Genomic DNA, 23,814 nt, shown 5'->3' with positions numbered 1-23,814 from the left:
CAGGAGAATCACTTGAACCCGGGAGGCGGAGGTTGCAGTGAGCTGAGATTGTGCCACTGCACTCCAGCCTGGCAACAGAGTGAGACTCTGTCTCAAAAAAAAAAAAAAAAAATTATTAATGATAACATTCATTTATTTGCATGATTTGATTAAAAATTGTTTTTTGGTTTTGGAACTTATACTAACTTAAACTAATAACAAAAATAAAGTTTAAAACAGAAAAAAAACCTAACTACCTGCTAAATGAAGAATACATGATCAATTGCGAAAAATTACTGAACAATTTTCAAAGCTGTCTCGGAATGCTCAATCACTAATATCCAGAAACCCCACATTTACAAACTTTGAAGGCTACATATGATAAAATTCCAGACTTAAGCTTCCCTCTCAAAATGAGTCCATCACAATATTTCATCTAAAACTCTAATCGGATCAATATTTTAGAGGAGCAGACTTTACTTCATCACAATAAACATTAAGCCTGGGAACCACATACCACAAAGCCTAGGGTACTTGGACAAATTAATGAAAATGATCAGGCTGATGGAAGGCCTGCTCTGAGAGTATTTATGGCAGAGATCCACAGGGATGCAGGATGACTTTCTGAAGAATGCCACATCTCAGTAAGAGGAGATAAAGGAAAAGAGCCAAAACTCCTCTGTGGTTTGTGTATTGCTTACTGGTACAAATCAAAGAATCATGAAATGACTTTTGCAATACAGTTTCAAATAAATACTTGACTAAAAAAGAAAGAAAACTGGAAGAACTCTACTCATGAAATAGTATCACTATCTTAGGAATAAGAATAGTCTGTGTACATCTGAAGAGTAACTGGCAGCACCAAAATGTGGCCACCTAGAGCAAAAGAGCATTTCACTGATGGATAATGTGACCACACAGCGTTGCTTTAGCACTTCACCCCATACCTAAATGTTGACAATCATTAAGCTTACAGCAGCTGCCTATGCTTTGGTCATTTATTAGCAACATTACCATGAAATACTTAATGTCCTCATCTCTGCAGCTAAGCATTTATGAATAAACCCACTCAGGCCGTCATGTAATGGAATGTCCGCATTGCTCACGACGATCTCCTTTATTTAACAACTCTCTCCTCAGCAGACGGTGGACACAGTGATGGGGGTGTGGAGGGGGAGAAGACAGACACCGACAAAGAGAGAAAAAAACAGAGACAGAGCAGACCAAATAACTCTGTTCCTTTTCTTGTAAATGGACATGCAAGCCTGAGGAAAAAAAAAAGAAAAAAAAAACCAGCCTGCAGGACGAGGAGGAATGACAAAGTCAGCTGTACAGTTTCAGTGCCTTCCACAGGCCGCACTGCGCACAGTGCTCCTGCCTTTGGGCTCTGAGGGACCCCACCGTCTGAGAAATACTTCCCCGTTTATATTTAAGCTATCTAACGATGGTTTCTGTTTTACACATGTGCGCACAGACACACATACTGTAAATAATATAGTCGAGAAAGATAAGGGACTCTGCTGAATTTTATTTAGGATGAAAATAGATGAATAATTACAGTCTTTTATTCTCCATATGGTTCGTTCCATTAAGTCCAATCTCTAAGAATTCCATTTTAGAATATTTAGTGTTGCCACACTCTAGGGTTTCCGGACAGGCCTCAAAGGGTGCATTATTCATCCTTGTGCTCTCTGGGAACTGTGTAAACTACTACCAGCTGACTGGCAGTACCCAGTTGGTCTAAGTAAATAGGCTTACTATGTGTGCAAATAACGGAGAGAGGGAAAGACAGGTTTTCTGCTCAATTATCCTTTTCTTAAAAACTATAATTGCACAGATTCGAGTCAACTAATTCTACAAGGTTTATAACAGAAAACAGCAGCTTCCTGCTGTACTTTCTCAATCTTTCACCTCAGAGGCAATCACTCTAAATTCTTTTAGTTGCTTCTTCTGATATTTTACTCTGTATTTCTAAATAATATGCTCATGGAGCTCATTTATTTTGTCATTTTCAGATATTATCTTTTGACTTCCTACTCTGAAAAATGAGAAAAAGCAATATCTACATTTAAAAATACAAATACATGCAACAAAATCTACTCAGTTGCCTTACTGAAACCGCACAATAGGATTTTTTAAAAATATGACGCAAATTAACTGACAAAGTCCATAAATTTTCTGTAGGAACTAATCAGCAGAATTCAAAGTTCAAAGCAGTGACTTACACTGCATTAAGCTAAGGCTTAACATTCCTCGCTCCTTTTAGATTTATCTATTTATTCATGTGCTTGCATTCGGTTATGAATTAGACATGGATCTGGTTTGATTCTTAAAGAAAAATGTTAGTAACAAATAATTCTGAAAATGCTCTGCAGTTATAAAGCAAGCTATTTAAAATCAAAAGTCTTACAAGTTTCTTTCCAATTAATGTATGTTGTTTCATTTTATAGGAAATTATTTTCATTTTCTTCTGGTACTTAACTTACAAAAGTATACTTCACTTCATGAAAAGATCTTTCCAGTATGATAGTAATTAACACAAGCATTTTCTAATTTAAATAAGTCAAATGGAAAAACTCTTTTGGGACATATTAAAAAACTAACATATCAACAAACTTGGGAGTTATTGCTTCATATATACAAATATGTATCTTAACCCAAAGGTATAGGAAGCTTAGAGATTTGTCAGTATATTGCATATTACAATTGATTTGAAGAAAAAAATAAAAATGTTTATCTGTCACTTTAGTTAACAATCAGGAAATACGATGGTTCCAAATGTGCTAAATACTAACATTCTATTAGTTAGTTAGTGCTGACTTAACTACAATTGAACAGCAAGTTTTCTCCTTGGAAAAGATTTTGCATTCCAACAGGACTTTTCACCTTAAATTGTTTTTATTAATGACTGCTTCAGAAATATTTAAAGCGGAAACCATATTAAAACACAAGTGTTTGAGCTTCTACAGTCAGAGTGACCAAAGGATATCACAATTTTTCATTTAATTCAAATTCACTTACATGTATAAACATGTACTTAGTATATCCACATCCCAGGAGTCAGGGACAAAACAATAAAACAGAGAAGTCCTACCCTGTCAGGCAATGTGCTTTATTAACACAGAATAAATTCAGTACTAAAATATCCTTGCAAGGATTACACACATCGGGGAATGCAAATATTCCCGTTCTTAAAAGGAAACCAAAGACGACTATTAAGATGCTTTTCTAAAGTCATTGGTGAGGTGTGGTGAACCTGTCTCACAAAGTGAGAAACGGCGATAGGGTTACAAAGACATTTCTAGCCAAGATATCTGAAGGCACAGAACATTTTAAAAATCTCTGATCATCCTAAGAATTTAACTGTAGTTCCTGCTAATGTTAACAATCAGCATCATATCATTAGCCACATGATTTCTTGTGGTTTGATGAACAACAGTAGAGGAATTAAAAACAACTATCTTAAAAGATGAGGTAAAATGATCATCTGAAGCTGCATGGCAGCTCATATTCAGCCACATTTCTTATCTGTTTACTCTGACTGACCTTTTTTTGTTGGTAAGGGGGACTAGGTAAAGTTGAAACGAAAGGTTTGTGAGGCAGAGTACATATTCAACTATACTATCTATTTACTTTGGCTGACCTTTTTTTAAGGGGAAGGGGAAGAAAGAGAAGTATCTGCCTGTGGAAATCTCTGTGCTAATAAACATAAGGATCAAAAAAGCCCATCAGCCACACCAAAGTTAAGACACTTACTAGATAAGGGCAAATCCCATGAGAGTAGCTGTGACAAAGATAAAAGGTATTTCTGCATCCTCTACTTTAAGATTTTAAGTTTACGACAATCCAATTAAAAATCATTTTCTCACTTAACACAATATAATAAAGCTAGTTATCTTATTCTACAATTAAACTGATATCATTAAATAATAACATTAACTAGAAGGTATCTCAGGCTCTTATTTTGCATGAGTAAATACAGCTTGCTTTTTTCTCAAGTGTTTTTATTTTGAAAATTACCAACCCACAGTAAACCTCAAAGAATAAAATGAACACCCGTAGGTCCTTTGCCTAGTTTACTAACTGTTAAAATTTTGCCACATTTGTTTTCTCTTTCTCTCTCTACACATATGCATATGAAGGAATATTTTTGCTGAACCATTTAAAAATAAACTGCAGACATCATAACTTGTCTTTGTCATTCTGCTGGTTTTCAGCAATTTTGATCAGAAATATAAGAACATATTTACAGTGACATGACAACAAGAATAAAGTCTGAAGAATATATATGGGAATAAAAAATAAAATTCTGAGTGCCAGATATGGGCCAGGTACTATGGGAACAGCCTTGCATATATTGATATTTAAATATCATAACAGTACATCTTATGACTGAGGAAACAAAGGCTCAGGGAGGTTAAGTCACTTTATAAGAGATCAAATATAACCAAATTACATTAATTATATATTAAGTAATATATAATTAAATTATAACATAGCTAGTAATGGCAAATTCAGGATTTTAAGCTGTATCTCTTTCTCTATTACATCATGCTGCCTCCTTATGAAATAATTTTTTCAACAAATGTGTGTGGGTAATACATAACAATTTAGGGGAAAATTTCTAAATAGGTTGAAATGAAGTAGAAGTGGTCACCTGGTAACAGGTTTTGTTTGTTTGTTTGTTTGTTTTTGTTTGTTTTTTTCAAGATAGGGTCTCACTCTGTTGCCCAGGCAGGAGTACAATGGCAAACATGGCTCGCTGCAGCTTCCATCTGCTGGGCTCAAGAGATCCTCCTGCCTCAGCATCCCAAGTAGCTGAGATCACAGGTGTGTGCCACCATACCTGGCTAATGTTTTAATTTTGTAGAGGTAGGGTCTCATCATGTCATCCAGGCTGGTCTCAAACTCCTGGGCTCAAGAAATTTTCCCACCTTGGCCTCCCCAAGTGCTGGGAATACAGGCATAAGTCACTGCGCTTAGCCCCTCTGGGAACAGATTTGAATCAAATGCCCAAACATATTCAACTTTGTATGGTGTAACCATTATCCTGGTTCACGCTGCACCATATTCACTAGGTTCACTCTCCTACTTCACCTTCACAGTGCAATGAAAATTCCTATTCACAAAGCTCCTTAGTGACTGTAAGCAATATAATTATGTTATTAATGTAATGCTAGGTAACATATGAATGATTAGTATCTTAACTCTCCCTAAAGTACTTACATTTTAAAATGGGAAACATTATTACTACTAGTATTCTCATTTAAAACATCTGCTATTTTTTTGAGCTCTTACTATGTGCCAGAGTATTTACAGATACTACTTCATTTAATCCTCTGAACATCCCAGCAAGGTAGATCACAGTTCATTTCCCATATTTCACAGCTAGTAAATAGAGGAGTCAGCTTATCACTTCAAGTATGACTCACTCAAAGGTCTACATGCTCACCCCACTACGTAATAGATGTCTAATCTATAGAACGTTCCTAAATATCTCCAAAGAACAGGGATGTGGAGGGACAGAGCAGATTCTAGATAACTTCCTACGCCCAATTTGTACTTCTCTTTCACCTCCAAGGAGCAGAGGACAACAAAAGGCTAGATGGGGCTGCTTGCTCTTGCTGCTGTAAAATAAAAATTATTACCTCACCCTTGAAGACTAAAGCTGAAATGGCCTCAAGCCCAATGAGACAGCCTTCCGTCACCACCCATTCTAGCCTTAATAATGACAAACGTAGCAAACACTTACATAGTACTTACTATGTGCCAGCATTTGTGTATATTAGCTCTTCTGAAGCAGAAGCAGCTTTCCAGACCCTAAAGAAGGCCCTAACCCAAGCCCCAGTGTTAAGCTTGCCAACTGGGCAAGACTTTTCTTTATACGTCACAGAAAAAAAACAGGAATAGCTCTAGGAGTCCTTACACGGGTCCGAGGGACCAGCTTGCAACCCGTGGCATACCTGAGTAAGGAAACTGATGTAGTGGCAAAGGGTTGGCCTCATTGTTTACGGGTAGTGGCGCAGTAGCAGTCTTAGTATCTGAAGCAGTTAAAATGATACAGGGAAGAGATATTACTGTGTGGACATCTCATGATGTAAACGGCATACTCACTGCTAAAGGAGACTTGTGGCTGTCAGACAACCGTTTGCTTAAATATCAGGCTCTATTAATTGAAGGGCCAGTGCTGTGACTGCATACTTCAGCAACTCTTAACCCAGCCACGTTTCTTCCAGAAAATGAAGAAAAGATAGAATATAACTGTCAACAGGTGATTGATCAAACCTACACCACTCAAAGGGACCTTCTAGAGGTTCCCTTAACTGACGCCTACCTCAACTTGTATACGATGGAAGTTCCTTTGTAGAAAAAGGACTTTGAAAAGCGGGGTATGCAGTGGTCAGTGATAATGGAATACTTGAAAGTAACCCGCTCGCTCCAGGAACTAGCGTTCAGCTGGCAGAACTATCAGCCCTCCCTCGAGCACTAGAATTAGGAGAAGGAAAAAGGGTATATATATATATACAGACTCTAAGTAGGCTTACCTAGTCCTCCATGCCCATACAGCAATATGGAGAGAAAGGCAATTCCTAACTTACGAGGGAACGCTTATCAAACATCAGTAAGCCATTAGGAGATTATTATTAGCTGTACAGAAACCTAAAGAGGTGGCAGTCTTACACTGCTGGGGTCATCAGAAAGGAAAAGAAAGGGAAATAGAAGGGAACTGCCAAGCGGCTATTGAAGCCAAAAGAGCCGCAAGGCAGGACCCTCCACTAGAAATGCTTATAGAAGGACCCCTAGTATGGGGTAATCCCCTCTGGGAAACCAAGCCCCAGTACTCAGCAAGAGAAATAGAAAGGGGAACCTCACGAGGACATAGTTTCCTCCCCTCAGGGTGGCTAGCCACCCAAGAAGGGAAAATACTTTTGCCTGCAGCTAACCAATGGAAATTACTTAAATCCCTTCACCAGACCTTTCACTTGGGTATTGATAGCACCTATCAGATGGCCAAATCATTATTTACTGGACCAGGCCTTTTCAAAACTATCAAGCAGATAGCCAGGGCCTGTGAATGTGCCAAAGAAATAATCCCCTGCACTGCAGGCCATATATTTCAATCCCTGTATCTTTAACCTCCTTGTTAGGTTTGTCTCTTCCAGAATCAAAGATGTAAAACTACAAATGTTTCTTCAAACGGAGCCCCAGATGCAGTCCATGACTAAGATCTACTGAGGACCCTTGGACCGGCCTGCTAGCCCATGCTCCAATGTTAATGACATCGAAGGCACCCCTCCCAAGGAAATCTCAACTGCACGACCCTTACTATGCCCCAATTCAGCAGGAAGCAGTTAGAGCAGTCGTCAGCCAACCTCCCCAACAGCACTTGGGTTTTCCTGTTGAGAGGGGGGACTGAGAGACAGGACTAGCTGGATTTCCTAGGCCGACTAAGAATCCCTAAGCCTAGCTGGGAAGGTGACCATATCCACTTTTAAACATGGGGCTTGCAACTTAGCTCACACCCCACCAATCAGGTAGTAAAAAGAGCTCACTAAAATGCTGACTAGGTAAAAACGGGAGGTAAAGAAATAGCCAGTCATCTATCACTTGAGAGCACAGGGGGAGGGACAATGATTGGGATATAAACCCAGGCATTCGAGCCAGCAACGGCTACCCGCTTTGGGTCCCCTCCCATTTTATGGGAGCTGTTTTCACTCTATTAAATCTTGCAACTGCAAATAAATAAATAAAATAAAATAAAAAGCTTGTGTTACAAATATTAGCCATCCAGAGAATCTAAAGGTAGTATCTGTATAGTTATCAGTGCTAAAAATTAAACAGGTTATTGCTGGTCTTATATCTGAAATCTTTTTCTTCATGTTAAAATGGTTTTCTGACACTAAAAATATCATCAATCCAATCAGATTTAAAATTCTTCAGAGGATAAATTTAACTCATATCACGTGGAGTAAAAATCCACCAAAAACGCACCTTTTCTGACCTTTCCAATCAGTGGTCACCGCATTCAAATAATGAGACTAGACTCACATAGGCATTAGAACGATTAAAGTCTTATTCTTGACATGTGTTGAAAATTACAAATATACATACATGTAATATAGTCAAAAGTGAAGGGTTTTCAAATGATTTTGGCTTCCTTTTCTATTTATTTTTCTTGTTACAAGAAAGTCTTCGATAATCTTATATTGGAATACACAATCACTAGCCTCCAGTTACATTCAGTATGGAGCTGAAACAGTAATTTAGTAGCTACAATATATGTTAAAATTAAAATTATAATTCTAAAAAGATGATGTTGCTTTTATATACTGCCTGTGAAGCAATGCTCCACTTCATAGATGGAAAATGTTCACCAATTTTTCAAGAAAAAGGAGAATTCCAGGTTTCTGGCTTGTTTGAATAGGGATAAGGTTCCCATTAACTGAGATAAATAACACAGATAAACAAGCAAAGAAGGAGTTCAGTGTGAGATTCCTGTTTGGACACTCAGGTGCCTGTGTTCAGATACAGCAGAATATGCAGGCCTAAGGCTCTCAAGAAAGGCCAGACCTGGAAGAAGGGGCTAGAATTATCATTTAGAATGGGCATGTACAAAAAAGTTCTAAACCAAAGGGAGATGACCAAGTTTAAAGGGAAGGGAAGGAGATTCTATCATGAACCGTAAGAAGGAAGGGTCAGAGGAGAGTAAAACAAATAAACAAAAAAGAACATGGAATCCCTAGGATAAGGAGTTTCCAGAAGGGAAGGTATGATCGACAGTGTAAAACAGAAAAAGGTTCAGCATGACAAATGCTGACAAGTGGACTAGATTTGGTTTTACAGAGGTCGCCAGTGGTTTTTGCCAGAGCAATTTCAGTAAAGAAGTAGGGACTGAAGCCAGTTGTGCCATTAGGAAGAACTGTAAGTGCCTATGCCTATAAACTTTCAAAGGTCTACAAAATGCCTGAGAGCTGAACATTTAAATTAAACTTTTAAAAAAATTAAATTTAAAATTAATAAATTAACATTACTAATTGATAAACCTGGCACTCAGAAACATTTCATTCCACTTGGAAACAATTTCTAGGTTAGGGTTGTTTTTTTTTTTTTTACTTCACAAGAATTCCTTAGCAAGCGTAATGATTGCCAAAAAATCATAATCAATCATAAGTGAGTTACTCAATGCAAATCACTTCAAAAGCAAAAGCCACAAATCTTTTCAAAATAATTAACCTTATTTAATCAGTGATGTGGATCCATTGTATAGGTTCAAGTGATCCAGGGTAAGACCTCCAACATAGAGTACCCTGGGACAGTGAAGACCTTAAAATGGCCCTGGTGAATGGAAGCTTATGGGGACACTAAAAGCTTGGCTAAGAAAAAAAGAGAGATGTAAGAGAGGAGTTAAAGTCAAATGCAGGATGAAGGAAAATGTTACAGGCTGAGGAAAAAGTCACCAGAGATTTGGACACTAAAGATACAGAGAGATACGGGGGGAGAAGAGGTCGCTTCACGGCGTAAAGTCCTGAAGAAAACAAGTATGAGGGATCAACAGCATGCATGCCTAAGGATTCTAAATAACAGGAGGAATGAAGAGGTACAGATTTAGAGAAAATCCACAGGCCTAGCTTAGAAATTAAGATAATTTGTGCTTGAGTCCCACAATTATTATTATTATTTTAAAGGTAAGATCTTTTGCTGAATGTGCAGGGAATAGGGTTGGGAAGATGGCTTTAGAAGAGAGGCAAAGGGCCAGGAGTGGCGGCTCACGCCTATAATCCCAGCACTTTGGGAGGCTGTGGTGGGCAGATCGCTTGAGGTCAGTTCGAGACCAGCCTGACCAATATGGTAAAACCACGTCTCTACTAAACATACAAAGATTAGCTGGGGGTGGTGGTGTGTGCCTGTAGTCCTAGATAGTCAGGAAGCTAAGGTGGGAGAATCACTTGAACCTTGGAGGTGGAGGTTACAATGAGCCAAGATCGCACAAGTACACTGCAGCCTGGGTGACAGCGAGACTGTCTCAAAAAAAAAAAAAAAAAAAAAAAAGAAGAAGAAGAGAGGGAAAAGCAATTAAGAATTATCACAGTATTTTTAAGAATGTCTTCTCATACAATTCTTGTAATCACCCTGTGAGCTTGTGAGCACAGATGTCACTAGTTGCCATATTACATATTAATAAAAGAAACCTGGACTCTAAGTTATACAGGATCATTGCTTTCAAATATCTTTTAAACTTTATGTTTAACTTACGTTAAAGATATCCTATTATTGAACCATAAATCTCAATTTTCCCAAGTGCTTACAAACATAGCTACAACACCTTTGATCTGGTCTCAGGACCATGACCTAAGCCACCTCCCTCACCAGGGGCACTAAATACCTACTCCCCCTCCCCCGTCCATGCTCAGAGACTCAGCACTTAACAGTGGAGAGAAAAGTAAGGATTCTGAGCATGGTTTGATACTCCCAAGATTTTCAGAAATGCAGTTCACATCCAGTCTTAACGAACATTCCTGAGACAAACTTACATCTATAAAAGTAAGGCATTTTCCCACAGGGTGTTTAGGGGAACTTAAATACATAAAACAGGGAGTGGTCAGTCAGTACGATTAAGATCATAATGACAATTCTGAGAAGAAAGTCTCAGAAGTCATTAGATTTTTCTCTTTAATCAGAAACAAAGCACCAAATGGATTTAAGATGTCCCAATTAAAACTGTTAAGAATACCAAATATGAGATCACCCAAAGATTAATGTCTCATCTCAGTTTATGCTTTCTTCCCAGAAATATGTTCGAATTCCAAGATCCTATATGTGGAAATCTTTTTGAACCCATGAGTGACAATATGTAAGAGAAGATTCCAAGTTCTCTTTTTATCCTGCTTAACCCATCTGGTGGATCTGACATTACTGGCCATTCACACCTGGTTGAAAGCCCCTCCTCCCACAGCTTCTGTGACTACTGCATGCTCTAAGGTTTCCTCCTGTTCCTGGTGGGCTGCTCCTTCCTGCTTTCCAACATGAATTCCCTCCTGAAGAAAGGAATTTTTTGTTCTTTCTGTACATTTATCTCCCTTTGGCTTATTCATTCTTACGGACTGAACTATCAGTAAGTAAATGGTGTCCAAAGCTACATGCACAGCCTTCACTTCCAGTCAGTGATCTAGCTCCACAGTTCCAGTTTCTTCCTTTCTGTTGTGTTGCCACCAGTTGGTTCCCAAGTTGAAAAATCTATAATCACTACTTATTATTTTATATAGAATACTAAAAACAAACAAACAAAGGCCTGGTTATAGTACACTTTTGAAAGCTGGGAGCCTCCATGTGATTATGCTTCCCAGTTGTCTGCCTGCTTGTATTGAATGAATCAAGAAAACCAAGTTAAGGCATGAAATGCATCTCAAGGCTTTGTAATTTATTCTATTGGAAGTACATTTTATACAAACAAAGTTATATAGACTGGGCCATATCTAATACGGACTCAGAAGTGAGGAGAGAGGAGATTTGGGTAGTCTAGGCAATGAGGCTGTGTTAATCCAAAACTGTTACTGTATTCTTCAAAAACCAATACAGAACAACAAAGAGAACAAATAAAACTACACAAACCTCAGGTCTTCCACACATCCAAACTTCAAATTAACTGTAAGAAGAAAAATCAAAACAGAATCCTTATGAGCTTGCCTCCCTGTTCCAGCTGCAAGCCTGTGTGAATGGCAAGGGCAGTTTGGGGAACACTGAATGGTACAGAGAGGGCAGGAGCTAGGATTAGGTCTACCGCTGACATAAAACCATCATGAGAAAGAGAAAGTGCATCCTATGAGTGAAAATACTGGAAAAAGGCATAATAAAGATTAGATTACAGATTTTAAAGTACACTGGATACAGGGAGGTGATCTTGGAAAGCTGATAGTTTAGGGGGGAAAGGAAATTAAAAGGCAGGAAAGGGGCCAACCTCAAACCATCAACCCTGTCCACAGATATAAAGAGACAAAAACATTCTTTATTTATTTTTAAAAACACAAATACACATATAAATGGTTACAAGAATTCCAACAATTAATCTGACAAAAACTTCCCTCAAAAAAAAAAAAAAAAAAAAAAAAGCGAGGTAGAAAACCGTAACATATCCTAAACTGAATCAAATATCTTCAAGCAAGCACTTGGGGACATGGAAGAAAAAAAACCAACAAAACTCTTGATTAGGAACTCAAAAACAAAGAAAAGAAGTGGACAAAAACAGAAAGACCTGAAACAGACCTGACTGAACTCAAGAAAGAAATACAAGAAAAAAGGCACAATCATTTCACAAATAAACACAGAATTACATTGGGGCCCAAGAAGAACAGATTCACACAAGAGCATAACAAGGGCATTGAAGACAACAGGAAAACAACCAAGAAAATGAAAATGAGATAAAGAAAGAAAGAAAGAAAAATTATCAGAGAGAAAGTATCTGATATAGAACACAGGTAAAGGAGAGTCTTTTTATACATAATGGGAGTTCCACAGAAAATTAAACAATTAAGTAGAACTATTATTTAAAATTATAATCCAAAAAACTTTCTGGGAATAAAAGAGGACCCCAATCTATACACTTAAAGAGCTCACTGAGCCTGCAGCAAGAAAAACTAAAATGCAACAAGGGTTCTTTTTCCGCCCAGGGGTCTTGAGGAGGAGGGAAGGGGTTGATGGGGGGGCGGGGCGGGGAGTGTGCCAAACAACTTACAACTACAAGAAAATTAGACTGGCATCAGAATTCTCAAAAACGACATAGAAAACAAGGTAAAAACATAGTAGCATTTTCAAAAACCTCAAAGAAATAAATGTAAATCAAGGGGTTTATATTCAGCTAAACTATCCTCCAAGTAGGAAAACTACAGAAAAATAGTTTTAAACATACGAGAGTTCATGAGAATTCTATGCCCATCAGTCCCTCTTGAGAAATCTACAGCATTTCCTCAAGATAAACTGCATCAGATAATGGGGGAAACTCAGGCAAAAAAAAATTGATAATGAGTATTTGATATATTTAATTATACATTTAAGACTAAAACAAAGGTAGAAACCAAGTAAAAATATATTATATGCTATGTGCTATATGTTACATGTTGCATGTTCTAACAAAGCATAAATGAAACAAAATTTGATGGAAAAGGGAAAAATAAAAAGGGAAAGTAGAACAAGTTCACTGGTTATTATATAAGAAATAGGAGGGATTTCACAAAAATATAATGAAAAACTTACAAGGCAATAAATGGTTTTTTTTAAGAAAACTTTTGAAGACATTTAAAAAGTTGTAACACCAAAGGCAACCACTAAAACAAACACATAAAATCTTACCTAAATGTCAAAAAAATCTTAAGTCAAAGAAAAAAAACAAAACAACAGAAAAACACATCACACACAGAAACATAGCAAATAAAATACAAATAATAATCATAACATATGACACATTCGATGCTAAACATTTTTATCAAGAAATATGAAAGAGTTAAACTTACATATTCTAATAAAAAGACTATTTGTTCACTAAGCAAGATCCTAATATATGCTCTATACAAAGACATACCTAGAACAAAATGGTTCAACAAAATTGTTTAAAAATAAAGGTATGGGGGTTCAACATACACAAATCAATAAATGTAACCCATCACATAAATAGAACCAATGACAAAAACCCCATGATTATCTCAATAAATGCACAACCGGCTTTTAATAAAATTCAACACCCTTCATGCTAAAAACTCTCAATAAACTACATATTGAAGGAACGTATCTCAAAATAATAAGAGCTATTCATGACAAACCCACAGCCAATATCATACTGAATGGGCAAGAGCTGGAAGCATTCCCTTTGAAAATCCGCACAAGACAAGGATGCCCTCTCTCACCTCTCCTATTCAACACAGTGTTGGAAGTTCTGGCCAGGGCAATCAGGCAAGAGAAAGGAATAAATGCTATTCATACAGGAAGAGAGGAAGTCAAATCATCTGTGTTTGCACATGACATGTTTGTATATTTAGAAAAACCCCATTGTCTCAGTCCCAAGTCTCCTTAAGCTGATAAGCAACTTCAGCAAAGTCTCAGAATACAAAATCAATGTGCAAAAATCACAAGCATTCCTATACACCAGTAACAGACAAACAGAGAGCCAAATGACACATGAATTCCCATTCACAAATGCTACAAAGGGAATAAAATACCTAGGCCAGGAATACAACTTACAAGGGATGTGAAGGACCTCTTCAAGGAGAACCACAAACCACTGCTCAAGGAAGTCAGAGAGGACACAAACAAATGGAAAAACATTCCATGCTCATGGATAGGAAGAATCAATATTGTGAAAACAGCCATACTGCCCGAAGTAATTTACAGATTCAATGCTATCCTCATCAAACTACCACTGACTTTCTTCACAGAATTAGAAAAAAAATACTACTTTAAATTTCATATGGAACAAAAAAAGAGCCCATATAGCCAAGACAATCCTACAAAGCTGAAGGCATCATGCTACCTGACTTCATACTATACTACAAGGCTACAGTAACCAAAACAGCATGGTACTGGGGCCAAAACAGATATATTGACCAAGGGAACAGAACAGGGGCCTCAGAAATAACGCCACACACCTACAACCATCTGATCTTTGACAAACCCAATGAAAACAAGCAATGGGGGAAGGTTTCCCTATTTAATAAATGGTGTTGGGTAAACCAGCTAGCCATATGCAGAAAACTGAAACTGGACCACTTCCTTATACCTTATACAAAAATTAACTCAAGATGGATTAAAGACTTAAATGTAAAACCCAAAACCATAAAAACCCTAGAAGAAAACCTAGGCAATACCATTCAGGACATAGGCCTGGGCAAAGACTTCATGACTAAAACACCAAAACCAACGGCAACAAAAGCCAAAATTGACAAACGGGATCTAATTAAACTAAAGAGCTTCTGTACAGCAAAACAAACTATCATCAGAGTGAACAGGCAACCTACAGAATGTGAGAAAATTTTTGCAATCTATCCATCTCACAAAGGGCTAATATCCAGAATCGACAAGGAACTCAAACAAATTTACAAGAAAAAACAACCCCATCAAAAAGTGGGTGAAGGATATGAACAGACACTTCTCAAAAGAAGATATTAATGTGGTCAACAAACATATGAAAAAAAGCTCATCATCACTGGTCATTAGAGAAATGCAAATCAAAACCACAATGAGATACCACCTCACAACAGTTAGAATGGCGATCACTAAAAAGTCAGGAAATAACAGATGCTAGAGAGAATGTGGAGAAATACGAAGGCTTTTACACTGTTTGTGGGAGTATAAATTAGTTCAACCATTGTGGGAGACAGTGTGGTGATTCCTCAAGGATCTAGAACCAGAAATACCATTTGATCTAGAACCAGCAAACCCATTACTGGGTATATACCCAACGGATTATAAATCATTCTACAATAAAGACACATACAATAAAGACACGTATGTTTATTGCAGCACTGTTCACAATAGCAAAGACTTGGAACCAACCCAAATGCCCATCAATGATACACTGGATAAAGAAAATGTGGCACATATACACCATGGAATACTATACAGCCATAAAAAATTATCAATAGAGTTCATGTCCTTTGCAGGGGCACGGATGAAGCTGTAGACCATCATTCTCAGCAAACTAACACAGGAACAGAAAACCAAACACTGCATGTTCTCCCTCATAAGTGGGAGTTGAACAATGAGATTACATGGACACAGGGAGAGGAATATCACACATTGGGGCCTTTCAGGGGGTGGGGGACTAGAGGAGGGATAACATTAGGAGAAATACCTAATGTAGATGACTGGTTGATGGGTGCAGCAAACCACCATAGCATGTATATACCTATGTAACAAATCTGCACATTCTGCACATATATCCCAGAACTTAAAGTATAATTTTAAAAAAAATTTAAAGAATTGAAAATATGATAAAACAAAAACAAAATAAAGGTATGGGGGAAAGTATATCTGGAAAGTAAACACAATATGAAAGCGAGGGCAATGATTCTGATATGAGACAAGGCATAACTGAAACAAAAAGCATTAACTGTGACAAAGAAGGATATTCTTTAATGCTAAAAGTCTCAATTCGCCATATACATTATAGTATCTACACACCAGAAATACAGCATCTGTTTCTATAAAGTCAAAACTACAAAAGATGCAGGGAGATGTAGAAGCCTGCTAATGATAGGAGATTTTAACACACCACTCTCAGTAACATACCATTCTCAGACTAAGTGGACCAATAATAAGAAAGGATACAGAAAGCCTAAACAACATAATCAATTTGCAAGCTTATGATTACATACTGAACTTAACAGCCTGAAAATGGAGAATATACATTATTCTCAACTGCAAATGAAACATTAACAAAAACTGATCGTTTATTAGGTTCCACTTCCCCCAAATGTCAATATGTTCCATAAAACTGAATGACTAAAATAGTATTCTCTGATTTTAATGCAATAAAACTAGAAATTATTAACAAATTTTTTTAAGTTAAAAGGCATTTTCATATGGAAACTAAGTAATTTACTATTATACAACTCTTGGAAGAAAAGGCAAGTAAAACAGAACTTACAAAAATTTTTAAATGATAATGAAAACATTATATATCAGAATCTATGGGCTATAGTTTGAATAACAACCAGAAAAAAATTTATAGCCTTAAACACTTTATTAACAAAATGAAAGAATACAAATAAATTCCCACCTCAAGAAGCTGAAAAAAAGAACAACAAAAAGAAAGTACCAAAAAGGAAATAATAAAAATAAAAGCAGTGATTAATTTTAAAAAGCAGTTCTTTTTTTTTTTTTTTGAGATAGAGTTTTGCTCTTGTTGCCCAGGCTAGAGTGCAATGGCACAATCTTGGCTCACTGCAACCTCTGCTACCTGGATTCAAGCAATTCTCCTGCCTCAGCCTCCCCAGTAGCAGGGATTATAGGCATGCACCACCATGCCCAATTAATTTTGTATTTTTAGTAGAGATGGGGTTTCACCATGTTGGTCAGGCTGGTCTTGAACTCCTGACCTGAGGTGGTCCACCCACCTCAGCCTCCCAAAGTGCTGGGATTACAGGCATGAGCCACTGCACCTGGCTGAAAAAAGTAGTTCTAATTAATAAATTAAAATTCTGCCTGCTGAAGAAAAATAACAAAATAAACATACCACTAGATAGTCAAAGAACTCATAAAGATACAAAATCAGAAATAACAATAGTAAAACAACAAACATAAGAGAAGAAATCCTACAACATTCCTTCACAGACTTTTTTTTTTTTTTGAGGCAAAGTCTGCACCCAGGCTGGAGTGCAGTGGCACGATTTCAGCTCACTGCAATCTCTGCCTCATGGGTTCAAGCAATTCTGCCTCAGCCTCCCAAGTAGCTGGGATTACAGGCACCTGCCATCACGCCTGGCTAATTTTTCTATTTTTAGTACAAACTGGGTTTCACTATGTTGGCCAGATGGGTCGTGAACACTTAACCTCAGGTGATCTGCCCACCTCGGCCTCCCAAAGTGCTGGGGATACAGGCACGAGCCACTGTGTCCACCCACTTTAGAGACACGTCTACAAATAAATTTGAAAACCTACAAGCAAGGGACAATTTCCAAACTTGATCCCATTAGAGACACAAAGTTTAAACAGACTCATTTCCATAAAAGAAATGAAGTTATCAAGAAAGTACTCCACAGAAAACACCATGCTTCACTAGTTTCACAGAGCAATCCTACCAAGGATTCAAAGACCAAACAGCCTCAATGCCGTACAAGTTGTTCCAGAGCTTTGGAAACAAAGGAAAATTTCTTAATTCTTTTTTATGAAGCAAGTAAAATACAGACACATAAACAAAAGGAAAAAAGAAAGAAAACGGCAACTAATATCACCTTTGATTACTGATGCAGAAGCTTTAAATAAAATATTAGCAAACACAATTCAACATCATGGTGAGAAAATGATACACAAAGAGCATGAGAGACTTACTCTAGGAATGCAAGGTTGGTTCAATCCATTAATATAGTACATCATAGCCACATCTCTAAGAAGAAAAATCATGATTATCTCCATAAATGCTGGACAAAAAAAGCCTTCAACAAAACTTAAGATCCATTTCTGATTAAAAAAAAAAAAAACTCAAGAAAATAGGAATTCACGCATACTTTCTTAGTATGACAAACAAATAAACATATATAATTTGCATTACAGTCAGAATCTTATTTTTAATAGAGAAACACTAAAGGCATTTGCACTTGTATCATGAATCAGACATTCTCTATAAACTATTTAGCACTGTATTAGTGGTATTTGTGGAGGCAATTTTAAGAAAAATCAATTAGAGGCATCAGAATTGGAAATGAAGGTGTAGAACCACCTTTACTTGCAGGTGATATGATCATACACCTGGAAAACCCTAATGAATCAATGATCTTTAGATGGCAGAGAAACAGGTACTCTCAAACATTGCTGCTGAGTATCAAAATTGGCATATTCCTTATGGATGGGAATTCAGTAACATCTAACAAAACTACATGTGTTTACTTTTTAACTCAGCAATCCCACTTCTAGGAATACCGGACATTAATTCTCCAGTAACACAAAGCTATCATTCACTGTGGCACTGTTTATTTACAAAACATTGAAAACAAGCTAAATCTCCATAGATAGGAGAACAGCCAAATAAACTACAGTACATCCACACAATGGTGTATTATGCAGAATGAGAATGATCTCTTTGATATAGAAAGATTTCCAGGATATATTTTAAGTGAAAAATGCAAAATTTAAAGGAGTATGTATCGAAAGTACCCCACTCTTTGTGTAAGAAAGGGGGAAATGAGAAAATATATATCTGTCTATGTATATGAGTGAGACTAGTTACCTATAGAGTATGGAACAGAATAAAATAGAAAGGCTGAGGAAATAGAAGGGGGGAAATGACACCTTTCTGAATATATCTTTATGTACATCTTGACTTTTGAAACCATGTCAATGTTTTGCCTAGACAAAATCAACAAGGACGGGAGGAAAACCCTAAAATTGAATACAAACAGAAACAAAGGAATCAAACCATGTTTCAAGTGAATAACATAACCACACTCTAACAGAGAAGAGGAGAATTAACCTAAGTAACTTCTGAATATAGTATTTGAACTAAAGACAAAAAAACTCTAAGCAAGTGCTGAGCTCTAATCAGTAAGATTCTTTTTTTCAAAGGTATGGCTTTGCAATTCTGAAACTACTTTCTAAGCATTACAGGGTTTAACACGTAAGAAAATATATTGTGAATAAAATGGAAGTCAAGAGTTACAAATTTGGAAAGAGAAAATAAATCCTGTGTGGTGTGGCACTGTAACTAGAAGTATAAATAGAGACACACACCCACACACACTCTTATCTAGATACCCATGCACATATATACACATATATGTTCATATATCTACATTCACAAAAAATCATACATTCATGTTCATTGTTTTTTTCATCTAAGCAATCTTAGCCTTAAGACTCATATAATTAGATCTGAAGAAATGAAATTTCCAAATTTCTAAATCTAAATTTCAAAGATATTGGCTATGCGATCCATAGTGTAGGAAAGTGTTACCATAGAAACATCTATTAGAAAAGAGGGCTTTTAAACAGAAGAGCCAGGCTAATACTTGAAGAGAAAAAATTTACTCATATATGTGACTGGATCATGAAAACAGGAAAAATATAATATTAATCCTAATAAATATTTAAATGTACCCATCTCAGATTATTTTCATGTTAGTAAGAGTAATCACATTATCTTTTATAAAAGTTGCAAAGATGCAAATGTTATCTGGTATTTCAAAAGGAAATGTATTAAAAACCACTGTACCTTACAGTAAAATCATACGAGCAAGAGGCCAGCACAGAAGCATGAAACGGCGAAAACTAAAAAAAAAAAAGAAAAGAAAAAAACCCTTTTTGAAGTCAGCTGTGATAATAATACTGCTTTCTAAGATCATTCCATAAACATTATAATAAATTTAAGTTGAGTCAGAGCTGTCACTTAAAATTATGCTTTTCCAAAGCATATATGCTTTAATTTGAGGCCAAAATCTTCTGGCCTTTTAAGTATCCATCTTCGGGAAAAATATTTTTATATTCTCCAAAGAAAATTATCCCTCAAGCTTTTTAGAACTTACTTAGAACAAAATATTCCCAAAATGTTGCTATTCTGGAAAAATTAAATACAATTTCATACTGGCTATCCAAAAATGATTCTTATAGGCCAGGTGCGGTGGCTCCCACCTGTAATCCCAGCACTTTGGGAGGCTGAGGAGGGCAGATAACCTCAGGTCAGGAGTTCAAGACCAGCCTGGCCAACATGGTTTAATAGAAACCCTGTCTCTACTAAAAATACAAAAACTAGTCAGGCATGGTGGCATATGCCTGTAATCTCAGTTATTCGGGAAGCTGAAGCAGGTGAATTGCTTGAACCCAGGCGGTGGAGGTTGCAGTGAGCTGAGATCATGCCACTGCACTCCAGCCTGGGCGACAGAGAGACTCTGGCTCAAAAAAACCAAAAACAAACAAACAAACAAAAATGATCCTTACAAATATAAGGGATTTAATTATATAATAGTACAAATATATAATTATATCATTTACCAATTTTACAAATATATAATTACTATAATCACAAGTTATCAAAATAAACATTTAAATGTTAAATAAAAACACCTTTAAGATATTTTTATGTTATTTGTATATTACAGCTAATGGAAAATGATATCAAGGATAAAAAGCAAGTTTAAAGACAAGTAACGTCTTCTAGATGAGTAAAAATGTACTTAATAAGTTGACCTTTGCAATTACCTTTCTTCAGTGTTTGTCTTACCAGCACTTTAAACAGTTAAATACACATATGTAACTACATTTGACCAGCACTTAGTTTGCAAAGTACTTTCACTACATTACCTTATTTCATTCTCAGAATCACTCTGAAATATACATAGAGCATATTTTTCAACTGCTAAAACTTGTCCACATAAAACAAATTTTTATTAAAAAATAAAACAGCACTGTGTCTCCTATGTTGCATTGCAGCCAGCGAAACTTAAAATATTAACTTAACTAAAAATTTAGAATTTTTGGCCAGGCATGGTGACACAGCCTGTAATCCCAGCACTTTGGAAGGCTAAGGCAGGTGGATCACTTGAGGTCAGGAGTTCGAAACCAGCCTGGACAACACTGTGAAACCCTGTCTCTACTAAAAATACAAAAAAATTAGTGGGGCATGGTGGCGCACACCTGTAGTCCCAACTACTCAGGAGGCTGAGGCAGGAGAATTGCTTGAACCCAGGAGGCAGAGGTTGCAGTGAGCCGAGATCGTGCCACTACACTCCACTACAGGGCAAGACTGCATCTCAAAAAAAAGAAAAACAAATTTAGAATTTTTAAAATAGTAGGAATACTGTAATTATCTTATTAAAATAATCAATAAGGTACTTTTTTACCCTTAACGTAAAAAAAAAAAAAAAAAAAAAAGGATGAAATTGGGAGATGTCACTTAATAAGATGTTTTCCAGTCATTTAGCAGAACCTGCCTAAATGAAAGCCAGGAAACTAACCTAAGTCATCTTATAACCCAGAGAAATTTACTGGGACCATCATTAAAAATTTACCTCATCCTCTGCTGTTCAGAGTAGAAAACTTTCTATATCCCAAACATCTGTGAACAGTCATGTATGTTATCATGTTAGGAAAAAGAATTAACCATCTCTTTACACCTGTTTCAACAAAGAGACTCTCACTGATTAGAAACTTATAAAGAACATAATACTAAAAGTGAATTACTATAGTTAAAAAAATAATATTAAAGGAAATAACAGATTGGGGGTGAAAGAATGAGAAAAAGATTTTTATTTAACGTTAAGTATTGAATGTCTACATTGCCCAAATTCATTCAATAATTATTCAAATATTCTTAACTAATTTTAGCTTTCAATATTAATTAACTAGGTAACAAAAACACATATAAAAAAGAATTAGTAACTCCAATCCCTAAACCCAGAACACTTCTTAATATATGCTTCATTGATTATATTTATGTAATTTTATTCTACATATAAAAGAAAAGATGAAAACTTACTTTCACCCTCCTAATAGCATAGGTATGACCAAGAAGTTCAAACACTGGTTGTCGTACATTCCTTAAGTCCCAGCCTCTCAAACTACAGTCAACCGCACCTGTCACCAGCAAATTCTAAAAACAATTCAGAGAAACATAAACTGTGACATCTTTGCAATTAAACAGTATGCAGGCTTTCCTACTAGAAACAACATCTACTTTCTGATAATTATTTAATATGAACCCAAGAGCCATTTTTGAGAAGTTGTATAACAAGTACAGACAGGAATCAACATAGACATTAATAGCAAAAAATTAGTATGACTTGTGAGAAAAAGAACTCAATATGCTTTATGTACACGATGGAACACTACACACAGCTGGAAAAGGCATAGTTCCAAATAGCATTGTGGATTTTCTAATCCACCTTTACAAGTGGCAGTAAGTACACAGGGGATTAAAATTTTTATCTGACAAATGAGCCCAGCTTTCTCTTCAAATGGTTTTCCCTGGAATCCCAGCACCTTGGGAGGCACAGGTGAGAGGATTACTTGAGGCCAGGAACTTGAGACCAGCATGGGCAATAAAGCAACACCCTGTCTACCCAAAAAATTTTAAAACATTAGCCAGGCATGGTAACACACACCTGTAATTTTAGCTACTTGAGAGGTTGAGTGAGGCAGGAGGACTGTGTGAGCCCAAAAGTTAGAGGCTACAGTGTGCTGTGATCACCCCACTGTACATCAGCATGGATGACAGAGCAAGACCCTGCCTCTAAAAAAAAAATAAAAATTTAAAAAAGGTTTTCAAGACTGGGTGCGGTGGTTCACTCCTATAATCCCAGCACTTTGGGAGGCCGAGGCCGGTGGATCACTTGATCCTAGGAGTCTGAGACCAGCCTGGGCAACAGTGAGACCTCGTCTCTAAAAAACAAACAAACAAAAAGGGTTTCAACATACTCTGAGGTTTTTCCAGGCATTAAAAGGCAAGAGGTCTGTTCATTTAGGTACATCTGAAAAAGCAAAGGCTATGAATTAAATTTTTCCATGTTCTCTAAATCTAAATTAATCATTGTTTCCAACTCTCTTGGACCACAATTCTTAATACAATATCTAATCATATCCAAGAATGTAATCAAATAGTGGTGAGTCTCTTATCTATTCTGGCTTTACAAATTCTGCTATCTAGAGCCCCAAGTGAACCCAGAGGTCCTAGGTGAATAGGTCAAGTGCTGGGTCCACACTCAGTCCACCCCACATAACCCAGAACAGCAAAGGATTTAAGTTGGTGCAAAAGTAGTTGCGGTTTTTGCATTGAAAGTAATAGCAAAAACTGCAATTACTTTCGCACCAAGCAAACATTGTCTGACTATGTTGGGTTTTAGTGTAAGCTAATTTGAAGAAAAGTTTCAGTTATTAGAAAATAAATTTTGTAAACCACTCTCAAATGTCTATCAGCATCTTTGTTTAGAATTCCCAAACATCTAATATACAGGCCATAATTAATTTTCCAATATGAAAAATTCATTTATGACTTTGAAACTATAGTCATCAGCATTGAAATGTTTCGATTAATATCATTGCATATGTACTTATTAATAACTTATTTTACTTATTTTTATTTAAAGATCTCTGTCAGTACAATGTTCTTTTAGCTTTAATTAATTTAAAACTGGGAAAAAACAA

The 23,814-nt window shown here is 36.5% G+C and overlaps 1 protein-coding gene across 1 annotated transcript in view; it reads right to left on the bottom strand.

The window, feature by feature from the left end:
• PEX7 (peroxisomal biogenesis factor 7) overlaps positions 1–23,814 on the bottom strand; it is a 93,573-nt gene that overhangs the window by 25,581 nt on the left and 44,178 nt on the right. Inside the window, exons 7-8 of the mRNA XM_001097630.5 lie at positions 22,151–22,264; positions 19,892–19,947 (exon numbers count right to left, since the gene is read on the bottom strand). Coding sequence (XP_001097630.2) covers positions 19,892–19,947; positions 22,151–22,264 — 170 coding nt within the window. The remainder of the gene's footprint in view (positions 1–19,891; positions 19,948–22,150; positions 22,265–23,814) is intronic.

Source organism: Macaca mulatta, chromosome 4 (assembly GCF_049350105.2).
Source record: "Macaca mulatta isolate MMU2019108-1 chromosome 4, T2T-MMU8v2.0, whole genome shotgun sequence".
Taxonomy (NCBI): domain Eukaryota; kingdom Metazoa; phylum Chordata; class Mammalia; order Primates; family Cercopithecidae; genus Macaca; species Macaca mulatta.
This window is presented reverse-complemented; position numbering and strand designations above follow the sequence as displayed.